The 13,015-nt window shown below is 51.2% G+C and overlaps 2 protein-coding genes across 2 annotated transcripts in view; both read right to left on the bottom strand.

Annotated features, from left to right (window-relative positions):
* Positions 1 to 7,492, bottom strand: part of LOC127036049 (zinc finger protein 383-like) — a 103,137-nt gene extending 95,645 nt beyond the window's left edge. The window contains exons 1-7 of the mRNA XM_050926506.1: positions 7,308 to 7,492; positions 7,145 to 7,167; positions 5,701 to 5,816; positions 5,368 to 5,400; positions 4,440 to 4,544; positions 981 to 1,069; positions 125 to 251 (exon numbers count right to left, since the gene is read on the bottom strand). Of these exons, the coding sequence (XP_050782463.1) occupies positions 125 to 251; positions 981 to 1,069; positions 4,440 to 4,544; positions 5,368 to 5,400; positions 5,701 to 5,816; positions 7,145 to 7,167; positions 7,308 to 7,472 (658 nt within the window). The 5' untranslated portion in view covers positions 7,473 to 7,492. The remainder of the gene's footprint in view (positions 1 to 124; positions 252 to 980; positions 1,070 to 4,439; positions 4,545 to 5,367; positions 5,401 to 5,700; positions 5,817 to 7,144; positions 7,168 to 7,307) is intronic.
* Positions 7,493 to 7,805: 313 nt separating this feature from the next.
* LOC127036291 (E3 ubiquitin-protein ligase TRIM7-like) lies at positions 7,806 to 10,515 on the bottom strand. The gene is made up of 3 exons (XM_050927104.1): positions 10,438 to 10,515; positions 9,595 to 9,681; positions 7,806 to 8,018 (listed from the first exon to the last, which is right to left on the bottom strand). Exons 1-3 carry the CDS (start codon positions 10,498 to 10,500, stop codon positions 7,806 to 7,808), a joined length of 363 nt encoding a protein of 120 aa, XP_050783061.1. The 5' UTR covers positions 10,501 to 10,515.
* Between the last annotated feature and the right edge of the window lie 2,500 nt (positions 10,516 to 13,015).

The following is a 13,015-nucleotide window of genomic DNA, read 5'->3' as shown; positions in this document are numbered from 1 at the left end:
CCATTTCAATGCACTCAGTGAGCTGTTGCTGAGACAGGGCAGAGCAGAGGTGGCATTGTGGGGGTGGCGTGAACCTTAACTCTTCATTTCCCCTTCTAAAAACGGAGGGGATGGGAATCCTTACCCAGCGAGGTCACATTCTCATAGTTCTCCTGCATGACGTCTCTGCAGAGGGCTCTTTGACGGGGGTGCAGCAGAGCCCACTCTTCCCTGGTGAAATACACAGCCACCTCCTCGAAGGTCACCGGCCCCTGAAAGAGCAAGAGCCCTCCACTCACAACCTGCTGCCCCACTCACAGCCCCACTATTCATGGGGGAGAGCAGCCAATCAAATGGAAGCTCTGGCAGGCTCACAGTCAGCAGGGTCCCACTCCCACCCCGCTCAGAGCAGCCAGGAGGCAAAACAGGAGGGGAGATAGAGATCCCCTCACCCCCCCAGCAGACAGAGGGGGAAGGGTCTTCTCATCCATCACACACCTACAAGCCAGAGGCTGATGCGGGGGATGGGGCCCCCAGCAGCCTCCAGGGTCAGCTCCCCAGTAGGAATCCCAACAGATTTCCCATTGCCGGCAGCTGGAAGGAAGGGGAGGGGTTATCTACTCTAAGCCCCACTGGTGGGTCACCTCCCACCCCTCCTTCCAATCTCCTAGCAGCCTCTGGCCAGTAGGTTCATGTTCTTGCACTGGGAATCTGATACGTTTTCCCCAGCGCTGTCCAGGGTTCCCCCACCAGCCCCATTCCACAAATAGGGTAATTTCCTCCCCCAAACCCCATGGGTCTCTTCCTAGAATCCAGGACTTGGGTTAAACAATTCCCAGCAAGTTTGTCACATGCCTTGTCCCCCTCCCTTTCTCCACCCTGAGTATTTCCTGCCCCCATCCCACCTCCACACTGAGCTTCCCCAAAGATCCCAGCCCTCAGTATTTCTTGCCCCTCCCCCTCCAGCAGGAACCCACTAGCCACCCCGCAATAATCTCTACCTGGACTGGCTCCACTACAGCCAGTTCCCTTCCCTGTCCTGTGGGAGGCTGGGACAATCTGGAGCCAAAGGTAGGCGTTACTCTGCCGCCTGTCAGGGTGAGAAGGGTGACAGAGAAGATTTCAGAAGGACCTTTAGTTCTTGTCACAGCATGATCTTCCCTGGCCCTTTCCCTGCACAAGATATTTCTGACTCACATGCTGGGAAAACATTCCATCACTTTATCACAGCCCAGACCCGGCCTTTCCCACCAGTGCTAAACCTACTGTGCTAGTTTTAAAACCCTGAGGGCAACTCCCCCAAACGTGGGGAGCAGGGGGAGGCAGGGACAGGACAAAGTCTGCCCAGTGTAGGTGCAGTAAATTAAATGAAGTTTGCTGGTGATACCTGGAAGGCTTGGTCAATAGAGACAAATAGTGGACCATGAAGTGCGGCTCACTTCCATTTTATGTATTATGTTCCTCACCCTCATGCTTCAGAGTTTCACCCATAACTGCTAGGGGTCAGGAAGGGATTTTTCCCCCCTATATATTTTTGGAGGGTTCTTTTATCTCTTTCCTCTGAAGCTTCAGGAACATCCAGAGAAGAAGACAGGATATTGGGTAGGTTGAATCCCTCTCTCTCTCTCTCTCTCTCCCTTTGTGCTCCCATGCTCAGAGTCTAACTGATCATTATAGGTGAGATGGGGAAGAAATTTCCCTCTTGGGTCAGGTTGTAGGTGATCTGGGGGTTTTTCAATCTTCCTCTACAGCGTGGGGTGTGGGGCACTCACTAGGATCACCCAGAAATATCTCACTTAATCATTTCCCTGCCACTGCAGGGGTCTGGGGCACTGGGGCACCTCGGTCCCTCCTATTCTCTGCCTGGGGCATATAACAGTCTAGTCTCCTGTGGGCTGCAAGATTTTGGTCTCACTCCAGCTGTTGAGTTTAGTGGGCGGGTACTGGGGGGTGTTGGCAGCCAGCGCTAGACAGGAGGTCAGACCAGATGATCCAGTGGTCCCTTCTGGCCTTAGACTTTATGACTCTGTCATAAACAGATAGTTAAGGGTTAACAGAACAGGAGTACTTCATGTCTCTTTTGCCTGTAAAGGGTTAACAAGTTCAGTGAGCATGGCTGTCACCAGACCAGAGGACCAATCAGGGGATAGGATACTTTCAAATCTTGAGGGAGGGAAGTTTTTGTGTGTGCTGTTAGTGTTTGGTTGTTGTTCTCTCTGGGTTCTGAGAGTGACCAGAGGAGCAACCAGGTTTCTCTCCAATCTCCCTGATATAGTCTCTCATATGTGCTCAGAACAGTAAGTACTAGGTAGATAAGGCGAGTTAGGCTTATGTTTGCAAATGTGTATTTGGCTGGAAGGAGTTCAAATTTGTATTTTGCTGAACGGATTTTAATTTGTACTTGTATACTTAGGCTGGGAGGGTATTCCCAGTGTCTATAGCTGAAAGACCCTGTAACATATTCCATCTTAAATTTACAAAAATAATTTTTACTGATTTTCTTTCTTTAATTAAAAGCTTTTCTTGTTGAAGAACCTGATTGTTTTTTTATTCTGGTGGGAGACTCCAGGGGATGGGGTCTGGATTCACCAGGGAATTGGTGGGAAGAAAGGAGGGAAGGGGGAGAGAAAGGTTAATTTCTCTCTGTGTTAGGATTACTTTCTCTCTCAGGGAGAGTCTGGGAGGGGGAGAGAGAAGGAGGGGGGAAGGTGAATTTTCCTCTCTGTTTTAAGATTCAAGGAGTTTGAATCACAGTGATCTTCCAGGGTAATCCAGGGAGGGGAAGCCTGGGAAAGGCAACGGTGAGGGAAAGCGTTTACTTTCCTTGTGTTAAGATCCAGAGGGACTGGGTTTTGGGGGGTCCCCGGGCAAGGTTTTGGGGGGCCAGAGTGTACCAGGCACTGGAATTCCTGGTTGGTGGAAGCGCTACAAGTACTAAGCTGGTAATTGAGCTTAGAGGAATTCATGCTGGTACCCCATCTTTTGGACGCTAAGCTTCAGAGTGGGGATTTATACCATGACAGACTCCATGACTGGATGTGCACAGGTTTGGCAGCTTGTGAACTTCCAACCCCCCACTTATTTCTCCTTCATTTTCTCTCTTCTCTTTCCCCCACTCCCCTCCCTCTGCCTGGAAGACTTAGTGACCAATGATCCCTGGGTTCCTTTGCTCTCCTGCGATCGCTGACCGCACTCAATGCCGGTTTGCATCAAAACTTTCTGCTTCGTCCCCATTTCTACTAACCACCGCAGGGCTTTCAGTCTCACTGGCTGGGATACAGGCAATGAAAGGGTTACTGTGCACGGCTGCAAACTGCCTCATTTCACAGCTGAGATAAGTAAGCAAGCACCACTTATTGGAAGCCAAATCTTTTCTGACCCCTGAACATTTACTATAAAAGTAAGAATACAACATGTGTCCGTGCTGAGTCTATATATAACTTGTGTATTTCAAGAGGCTGACGGAGAACACTGATCACAATGAACAGGGGAGTGCAGGAGTGGGGGAGTGAGATTTTCTTTGCTTTAGATCATAATGAAACACTCAACATCTCACAGCCTCCTGACTGCCTTTCCTGAGCCCCCGGGGGTCACAAACCACCAGCTGAGAAACACAAGCCTAGAGCATTCTTTTGTATCAGCATTGACTACGCATGGGAAGAGTGTGCTACATGGTACCCGGACAAAGCGTGAATGAGCCGAGTGCAATGGCACACATGGACCAACCCTGGGAACTGTTAATTCCAGTAACACCCACGTTTTGAACTCTCTGCCTTACTTCACCGTAAAAAGATGACAAAAGTTCATAAGATCTTACAATACCCTATAGCAACAAGTTGATGAAAATTAGGTTAAATTCTTTTCAGCCATGAATGCCATGCACAGGTGCAAGACGACCAACTACAGAAAATTAAATTAGTCCAAACAAAAGGGGGCTAATGATGTAGTTCAGGGCCAGTATTAAGCCCTCTGCTTGGTAAACAAGAAAATGTGGCAACAAAGTTACCTAGGCCAAATTTGGCCTTAGGGACATGGATTTAATTCGTAAACAAAATAATAAAAAAAATTAACTATGCCACCTACTTTTATTCCTTTTGGGACTTTGAAAAAGCAATGGGGTGGGGGGAGAAAATCATCTCCCACCTCACCCCTGACATGGCAACACTGCTACTAAACTGATAACAGTTCCTTTCTGAGAGGCTTTGTTTTCATTATATTTTAATTTGTGTTCCCTTCTCTTTCTCCTCATGATGCACGTTCATTAATTTGCACTTCATTTTGACCATAGTTCTATCCTGTTTCTCAGAAAGGCTCTAAGGGCTTGTCAGTTAAAATATGTTCCAAAGGGACCCATTGCTCCCGTGATCAGTGACTTTTTTAAAGTCTCTCAGTGCTTGTAAGTTAAACTAGTTTTCTAAAAAGAGCCTCTTTTTAAGAGCAGGATTAGTAATGAAACTTACCCTCTTTCCCACAAGCCACTGCCTCTGTGCCTTTACTGTCTGGTACAACACCTTCAAATAATTCTGCTGAGGATGTTTCCCAGAAATTAATTATCATCGGGATGGCTAGAAATGTATTGGGAGAAAAAAAATTAAGATTCTATCTTAAATGAATAAAATCATTCCAAGAAATATAAATTAATGTAAGGCATAATGTAAGCATAAAAAAAAGGTTAGAGCAAAAAGTTAATTAAAAGAACCAAACAAACGTTGCATTCTTAAAGTAGTGCAGGTTATGCCAATATTTAAATATATATTGAATTGCTGTTTTAACCAAATTAGATGCTAATAGCTGTTTTATTTATTTAAAGTGTAAAAATCAGGTACAACCTGTCTCACAAGAGGTAAATAGTGCACTAAAATAATTATAGGTTAAAAATGTGAATACATTACCAATTTAGAGTCATACTAACAAACTTTCAAATAAATATGTTTAAAAAAACCTCAGCCTTTGTATTTTTTTTTCAAAAAGTGTCAAGCAACCACTCAAACACAGGAAAAGTTGTCAAAGACCTTAGTGGTCTTTAAAAAAAAGTTTTAAAATCAGACTATGTAAACTTAATTAAAAACACTATTAATATTACTGCAATTAAAACTGCAAAATAAAATTCTTAAATTTAATGTAGTGCTAAAAATGCAATAATTAAAGAAAGCAAAGGCAAAAAAATGAGTACTAAAAAAACCTGCAAAACACTTTAAATGCTTATGTGATATTGTTGAGCTAAAATATTTAAGAAACAAGTCAGTTGAAAATATAGTGGTGCAAGAAGAAAGTAACATCCCTTCCCATTGTTACACAGCTTCCAGGCGCTGGAAGCTGTAATTCCCTGTCGTTAATATGGTTATTGGTCTGAAATCTCCCCATGGCCAGTCAGAGACAGACACGTACCTGTGTCGCTCCCCAGACCCCGTCGCAGCGTCTCTAGGGGAAGGAGAAGATGGAAGAGGTGAGAATTCAGGCCCTCGCATTCATGGAGAAATCCCCATTGCTTATTAATGGAACTGCTGTTAACTACGAGATGGTGACAGAGATCAGAGGCCGATAACGCAGCCGCTGCAGACAGAGCCAGCCCCCCAGGGCTGCTCCATGGGGAAGGGCGACTCGCTGAGCTGGGCTGTGAGATGGAGCCGAGGATCAGTGACATCACTAGAGTCCCCAACTCCTCCCAAGGGCCAGGGTCGCTCTAACCATAGGAGACGCCACCCCCAGACTCCAATTCACCTTTGAATCTCAGCACCACCTCCTGCAGCATGGCACTTTTCAGAGAAAAATCGCTGAGTCTCTTCTCCAACTCCGCAAACGACGGCTCTAGCTTCCGAAATGTCCTGTCCTCCCTGCTGGGGAAAGGAGGGGTGAAAAATAGGCCTGAGCCCCAGATCCTGAGCCCAGCAACCCCCAAACTCCAGGAAACCTGGATCTAAGCTTTGTAGCCTGAGATGGTCGTTGTCATGGTGAGTCACCTCAGCCCTGTGCTCCCCAGAGAGATGGGAAGTGGGGAGACACTAGAGCAAGGAACGGAGACATTGTTCAGGAGCTTCCTTAGGGACGCTCTGGTTCTGTGGGGGGCAGAGCCACCCCCTACGCTAGTTTACTGCAGGAACAAGGGCCACCAGCACTGGGATTACGTGGAAAGGGAGGAGACACAGACCAAAGAGTGGGCAGGTCCTACATGCTGACAGTGGCCACAGACAGAGCTCAGGGCTCCAGCAGAGAATGAACCTAGGCCCTTAAACACCAAAACTCTCAAGCCCTTCAGCTGAAGCAGTAACCCTGGGCTGTCCAGCTCATTTCGCAGAGAGGGCCAGATTGCCCTGTCCGTTACGGCCAGTGGCCAGGGCATCAGGTTAGGACTCTGTGCCCTGCTCCATTCACAGCAGAACACCCACTGCTCTCCATGGGACACCCATATACAAGGAACAAGGGGAGAATCTGCCCTTCGTATCAGAAAAAATTTTTACTTCTTAGTATTTTGCCAAGTCTTTGTCTGTCACACTCAGTGTCACTCGGGAGGAAAACAGCCCCTTCCCGGACACCCCGTAGGGCCCTGCTGGTTCTTCCCTTCCTTTCCCACCCTCCTTTCTCCATTTCTCTCTTGCTTCCTTGTCATTGTGTCTCTCCTCTGTTCTTCCCTCCCTACAGCAACCCCCTATTCCCACCCTGCAAAGGTTTCACTCCCGCCCTCTCCTTGATCCACCTGCTCAGGTGATCACCAGGGAACATTCAATGTTGACATCAAAGTGTCATCATTTCAGTTGACACCCCGATGACATTAACAGGAGACAGGAGAGTTCACGCTCTCAGAGCTACGGCTTCAGGCTGCTGGCAACCCCAGCAAGGCAACGCTGTCTCTGTTTACACTAGGGAGGTGCTGAGGGCCAGCAACTCACTTTAACAAATGTGAAAGCTGAGATTCTGCACCCTTGGAATACATGACGTGGCCACATCAGTCCAGGAGACGGGCCTGATCTGTCCCATCGGCCCTGTGTCTAGCAGCCCTCCTGTGACCTCATTAGCGATCAGACAGTAAACAGCTCTTCTCCTACCTGAGTCAGCCATTAGGGGAGCCAGAATCACACGCTCCAAGGGCAGGGGGCAGCTTCCTATTCAGTGCAGTTATCAAACCTAATGGCCCATGAGGGGGAGCGAAATGGAGCCCAGGACTTACCTGCCCCCAGTGCTCCCAACACCCTAAAGAGGGAGAGAAAGAGGAGGCTGTCAGTGGGGGGTTCCTGGGTGGGGAAGCCTCCTGCTCTGCAGGGGTCACTACTGAGGCCTTGGGAAGTAGGGGAATTTCAGGTTTACATTCCCAGAGCAGCTGCCCCCCTCACCAGGGACTTTCCCCTACGCAGCCCCAGCAATCCCTGTGGGCAGGTCACCACTGCAGGAATCTTCTCCCCGGGCACTTTACAGGCAGAAGATATTTCTCTGCATTGAGAATCAAATTTCACCCAGTGCTGAGAGATCCAGAAGACCCCTGGCCCCACTAAACCCATTAACCTGCAGTGCGAGGGGCCTTGGGCCTGGCTTGGGACCTCAGCAGGGTAGGGGAGGGGATTTCACCCTCCAAGTGCCAATGCAGAGAGTAATTTCCAGGAGAGAAGGTCTTGGGGATGCAGCATCCAGGACTCCCAGGACCCATCCATGGCGCCGCTGCCAGACTCACTGTGTGACGTTGGGCAGGGCTCTGCCCCTCCCTCTGCCTCACTTTCCCCATTTGTCTTATAGGGATAATGCCCCTGACCGCACTCTGTAAAGTGCTTTGGGGTCTAGAGCTCAGAACCGCCCAAAGAAATGCTGCAATGACAGCCAGACCTTCAGGGGTTGGCTCAGCGGCTGCTGCCCCTTCTCTCCTCCCCTCCCCTCTCGCTGAGCAGGGAAATCTCCCACGACAGGCTGCAGACGCCCTCATCCCTTCTCTGGACAATGGCTCTCTCTAGCTCTTCCAGCCGGGCCAGCAGACGCTGTTCCTGCTCCTCCAGACACACTCGCAGCTCCTGCCACTCCCAGACGATCTTCTGCCTCTCGCCTGCCGTCTGTTTCTGCAACAGGGAGAGGGCGGCTCAGTAACAGGGGAACACAGAACATAAGAATAGCCAGACTGAGTCAGACCAAAGGTCCATCTAGCCCATTACCCTGTCTTCTGACAGTGCCAATGCCAGGTGCCCCAGAGGGAATGAACAGAGCAGGGAATCATGAAGTGATCCACTCCTTGCCGCCTATTCCCAGCTTCTGGCAAAGAGAGGTTAGGGACACCATCCCTGCTCATCCTGGCTAATAGCCACTAATGGACCTATCTTCCATGCACTTCTCCAGTTCTTTTTAGAACCCTGTTAGTGTCTTGGCTTCACAACATCCTCTGGCAAGGAGTTCCACAGGTTGACTGTGCGTTGTGTGAAGAAATACTTCCTTTTGTTTGTTTTAAATCTGCCTATTCATTTCACTAGGTGACCCCTAGTTCTTGTGTTATGAGGCAGAAACAACATTTCCTTATTTACTTTCGCCACACAAGTCATGATTTTATAGACCTCTACCATATTCCCCTCCCCCCAATAGTAGTCTCTTTTCCAAGCTGAACAGTCTCAGGCTTTGTCTGCACTGGCACATCTCTCCTGCTGACAAACAGCAGCTACGCTGCGTGCCTGTTAGCAGCACGGCTGTAGCGGCACAGATGTGTCACTAAAAGCTGCGGCGTGTAGCCATAGACTCAGTCTTATTAATCTCTCCTCATACGGAAGCTGTTCTGGACCCTTCATCATTTTGTTGGCCTTCTCTGAGCCTTTTCCAATTCCAATGTATTTTTTTTGAAATAAGGTGACCAGATCTGCACAAAGTATTCAAGATGTGGAGATACCATGGATTTATATAGAGGCAATAGGATATTTTCTGTTTTATTGTCTATCCCTTTCCTAATGATTCCCCACATTCTGTTTGCTTTTTTGACTGGCGCTGCACATTGAGTGGATGTTTCCAGAGAACTATCCACAGCGACTCCAAAATCTCTTTTTTGAGTGGTAACAGCTAATTTAGACCCCATCATTTTATGTCCATTTGATATTATCTTTTCCTATGTGCATTACTTTGCATTTATCAACACCGAAATTCATCTGCTCGGTAAATGGGGAACATCATAAATGTGCCTCGAGGCGGGTGGCAGAGTTATTTACCAGAACACAAGATCTCTTGCAGTGAGTGATGGGAAGTTCATTTATCCCAGGAAGGGAGGAGGGATCAGGGCCGGGGTGAGCTGTACATCACCAACAGGAGGGACACTTCTCCCCAAAACCTCATCAACTTGCACTGAGCCAAATCCTCCATCTCTGCAGCCCACATTTCATCTCCTTCCTCCCCAACCCCCCAGGAGCTAGAAAGGATCCCTGGTCACTGTGACATCCAGACAGTCCGTGGGCAGGGGCTCTGGCTAACACAGACTGACCCTCTCCTGCCCAGCAGCCTCCTGCATCCTAAGGGCATCATGTCACCCCCGTGTCTGACCTGCAGGTTCCCTGGACTCAGTGGGGATGGGTCCCTGGCTGAGGCTGGCAGGGTGAGCCCTGCATTCCCCAGATCATTCTTATGCCAGGCAAACCTCAGTGGCTGGGGTCTCTGGGCACCTACCAGCAGCTCCTCACTTTGTCGCTCCTCCTCGGCTTTAGCTGCTTCTCTCTCTTTTCCCAGAGGGGACAGATGCTTTTGTGGTGCCTCCTGGAAGAAGCAGGGGAGGGAGGGTTAGAAACTGCTGCAAACCTCCCAGCTGCCAGATTTCAGGGCCCCTCCTGCCCTGCAGACGCCTGTGCAGGGTCCCTGGGACTCAGCCTGAGAGGAGATGGTGAAACAGGGAGAAGCTTTTCCAGAGAAAACGCAGGGCCCCAGGCTGTAGTGACAGGGCTGCAGCCCAACTCCCAGCTCCCCGGGGCCTCACCCACATCTCAGGCAGCCAACTTCAGACAGTCCCCCACTTTCCCCAGCTCCAGCCCCCAAAGCTCCCACAGAGCCATGTCTGAACATGGAGCCCCCCAACATCCCCAACCCCTAGTCCTGACCCCCAATACACCCCAAAGCTCCCGCAGAGCCATATCTGAACATGGAGCCTCCCAACATCCCCAACCCCTAGTCCTGACCCCCCAATACACCCCAAAGCTCCCCCACAGTCACCCCCCCAGCCCGGCTCTGACACCCCAGATCCCCCCCTCCCCCTCCCGGGCCCAGCCTGGGCTCCGAGCTCTGCAGCCGAGCCGCTCTCTGGGTCCCTCCTGCAGCTCCTGCCCCAGCCGCTCCCGGGCTCCGTCTCCCCGGCCCCGCAGCAGGGGCCGCTCCGCTCCGCCCGGGCCACTCGCCCCCCGCAGCCCCAGGCAGCCCCGCTCCGGCCGCGGGGAGCTCGGGGCGGCCCCTCCCGGCAGGGGCAGGAGCGTGTCCACCCCACGCGTGTCCCCGCCCCCTGGGCCCTGCCCGCGGCCCCACCGCGCTGCCCCGCGGGCTGCAGGGCTGGAAAAGCCTCCGCGCTGCGCTCCCGGCCCCGGCCATGGCCCCGCTGCCGCACACAGGGGCAGGGGCAGGGCGGGGCGCGGGGGCGGGGGCAGGAAGGGGCGGCTCCTCCCCGGGCCTGGCCCTGCCTCCGGGCCCCTTGCAGGGGGGTTGGGACAGGCGGGGAAGCGGGGACCCGCCTCAGCTGGGAAGGGGGCAGGAGAGGGGCTGGGTCTCCCCAGGGGAAAAGCAGGGGCAGGGGCTGGTGCTGCTGGACCATCAGCCCAAGGAGCCCCCGGCTGAGAATGCAGCGAGCACGTGTCAGTTCAGCGCTGGAGCTGGGACCCAGCACGTGTCAATCACCTGCCTCTAAAGCCTCTAAATCCTGGGGGCACAGCTCGCCAGGGCACAGCTTGGGAGCTACACTGGGAATAGATCCTGCAGGAAGCCTCTGCCCCAACAGCAGAGTGGTGCAGGGGGAGCGTGCTGGGCCCATAACCCAGAGATCGATGGATCAAAACTGTCCTTTGCTAGCTTGGGCTTTATTTACAGCCCTGGCAATAATCCAGTTGCCTGCAGTCTGCTCTGCAGAGAAAAGAACAAATTATCTCCCTGTTCACCCTTCCACAGTGATTAAAGGAAGGAATAAAGCCCCTGCCACACAGAGTCCCCTCCTGGAAGGCGAGAGATGTGCAGTGACTGGGGCACCAGCTCAGAGTTGCTAGGTTTATGTAACTTTTGGTGATGCCCAGAACGGGTCCAAGTCCTGCCCCTCCCCCTTCCCCTCGCCCAGCCTCTGCCTAAGGTGCTGGGAGGGAGTTTGGGTACGTGAGGTGCAGGTTCTGGGATGGGCTGGGGGGGCGGTGGCAAGTTCTGGGAGGGAGTTTGGGTGCAGGATCTGGGCTGGGGCAGAGTGTTGGGGTGTGGCACCTATCTTGGGCAGCTCCTGAAAGTGACCTGCATCCACATCTGGCAGCAACTTCTACATGGAGGAGGCCGGGGGGGATCTCCTGGGACCGCTACCCACAGGCACCACCCCTGCAGCTCCCATTGCCGCAGTTCCAATGGCAGAGTTGGCGCTTGGGACAGGGGCAGTGTGTGAGAGACACACCCCGCAGGGACGTGCCAGATGCTTCTGGGAGTGGTGCGCCATGCAGAGCGAGGGTGGGCAGGAATCTGCTTTAGCCCCACTGTGCTGCCGGTAGTGGTGGCAGGAGCCCCCAGGGCCAGCTGATCTGACTTTCTGATAGGGAAGCCACAGGAGTGGTCATGCACCCCTCATGAGCAGCTTTGGGGAGTCTTTTTGGGGCTCCTGGAGTAGGCGGCAGAGAGGTACAGCCTCACCACTAAGTCTGTTTCCCTGGAAGAGAGAGGGGACTGTAGAGTGATCTGTCACCTCTGTGCAGCCAGGAGCCTCTGCTCCCCTCTACCATGCTGGAGCCTCCACATTTATTTATTGGCAAATTAAATTTGCAGAATTTTAAAATATTGTGCACAGAATTTTTATTTTTTTGGTGCAGAACCTCCTCAGGAGTGAAACTGATTCAGGGAACCTCCTTGGATTGTCACTGCTTGGTTAACTACTCAGCCACCACACCAATGCACAGAGAGTGCTACTGCTATGTGGGAGTGGGGGCTGGGGTCGGGTCATACACATTCAGACTGTACGCTCTCCCTGCTGCTGATTTCCCATTTAGGACATTAGCCGTTACTGACAAGGTTTGTCCGCGTTCTTTTCTTTAGCTCATGCTGCTAGTTAGAAGGATCAGTATTGATTTTTTTTTCAAAAATACACAACCCCCTAAACCTGCTTTTAGCAATCAGAATAATTTAGTGTCACCTTATTTTTGTCTGCCCCAGTACAAAAGAAGAGGCTTTTGTGGGTTTCCTGACTCAGAGAATGAAAATGAATGTGTGTCGGGCCACACTGCTGTGGATTGTTGTCGAGCGGAACCCATTGTTGGCACTGGTAGTGTAGACACAGCCTCAGACTCGGTGCTGGGGAGGGGAAGTATTGCCTCTAGAGTCACCGAGGGGTGGTGTGGGCTCGAGCGGGTTCTGTGTTGTGTTGTTAAAAAGGATCCCCAAGATATTGAACCCTGGGCCATGTTGCTGCTGACTCCAATTGGCAGAAGGGTCACAGAAAGAAGCAGGGGGAGGGGAGGAGCACCCATTAATTTATGCAATTATTCAGTGAGGCAGAGGCCTGGCAGGAAGGAACTAACTGTGCAAGCACCCTTGGCAGAGAGGGGGATCTGTGATGTCCTCGGCACTGGCGATACAGCCCAGGGATGGGGCAATAAATGGAGTGGGGAAGATTTGTGAGCTGGGAACTCCTCTCCCCGGATAGTTCCCCTGCAGGCCTGTTTCAGTGTCTCTCTTTGCTCTTTCCCTGTGTAACCCAGTGGTTCTCAAACTTTTTGAACTGGTGACCCCTTGCACAAAGCAAGGTGCTGAGTGCAAACCCCCCCCGCATCAATTCAAAACACATTTTTTCTTATTTAACATTATTTTAAATACTTAATTTATAACCCAATTCTTTAAAATGAGTTTAACTTTTCTCACTACTTTTAAA

The sequence above is a fragment of the Gopherus flavomarginatus genome, chromosome 17 (genome assembly GCF_025201925.1).
Source record: "Gopherus flavomarginatus isolate rGopFla2 chromosome 17, rGopFla2.mat.asm, whole genome shotgun sequence".
Classification (NCBI taxonomy): domain Eukaryota; kingdom Metazoa; phylum Chordata; order Testudines; family Testudinidae; genus Gopherus; species Gopherus flavomarginatus.
Note: the sequence above shows the minus strand (reverse complement) of the source record. Positions and strands in the feature narration are given on the sequence as shown.

What these genes read in the sequence shown, in the direction of transcription:
- LOC127036291 (XM_050927104.1), bottom strand. Translation starts at nt 10,500, where the DNA reads ATGGCCGGGGCCGGGAGCGCAGCGCGGAGGCTTTTCCAGCCCTGCAGC. An exon ending in GCAGCCCGCGGGGCAGCGCG is followed by an intron (nt 9,682 to 10,437) that starts GTGGGGCCGCGG and finishes TGCTTCTTCCAG; the next exon opens with GAGGCACCACAAAAGCATCT. An exon ending in GACAAAGTGAGGAGCTGCTG is followed by an intron (nt 8,019 to 9,594) that starts GTAGGTGCCCAG and finishes TCCCTGTTGCAG; the next exon opens with AAACAGACGGCAGGCGAGAG.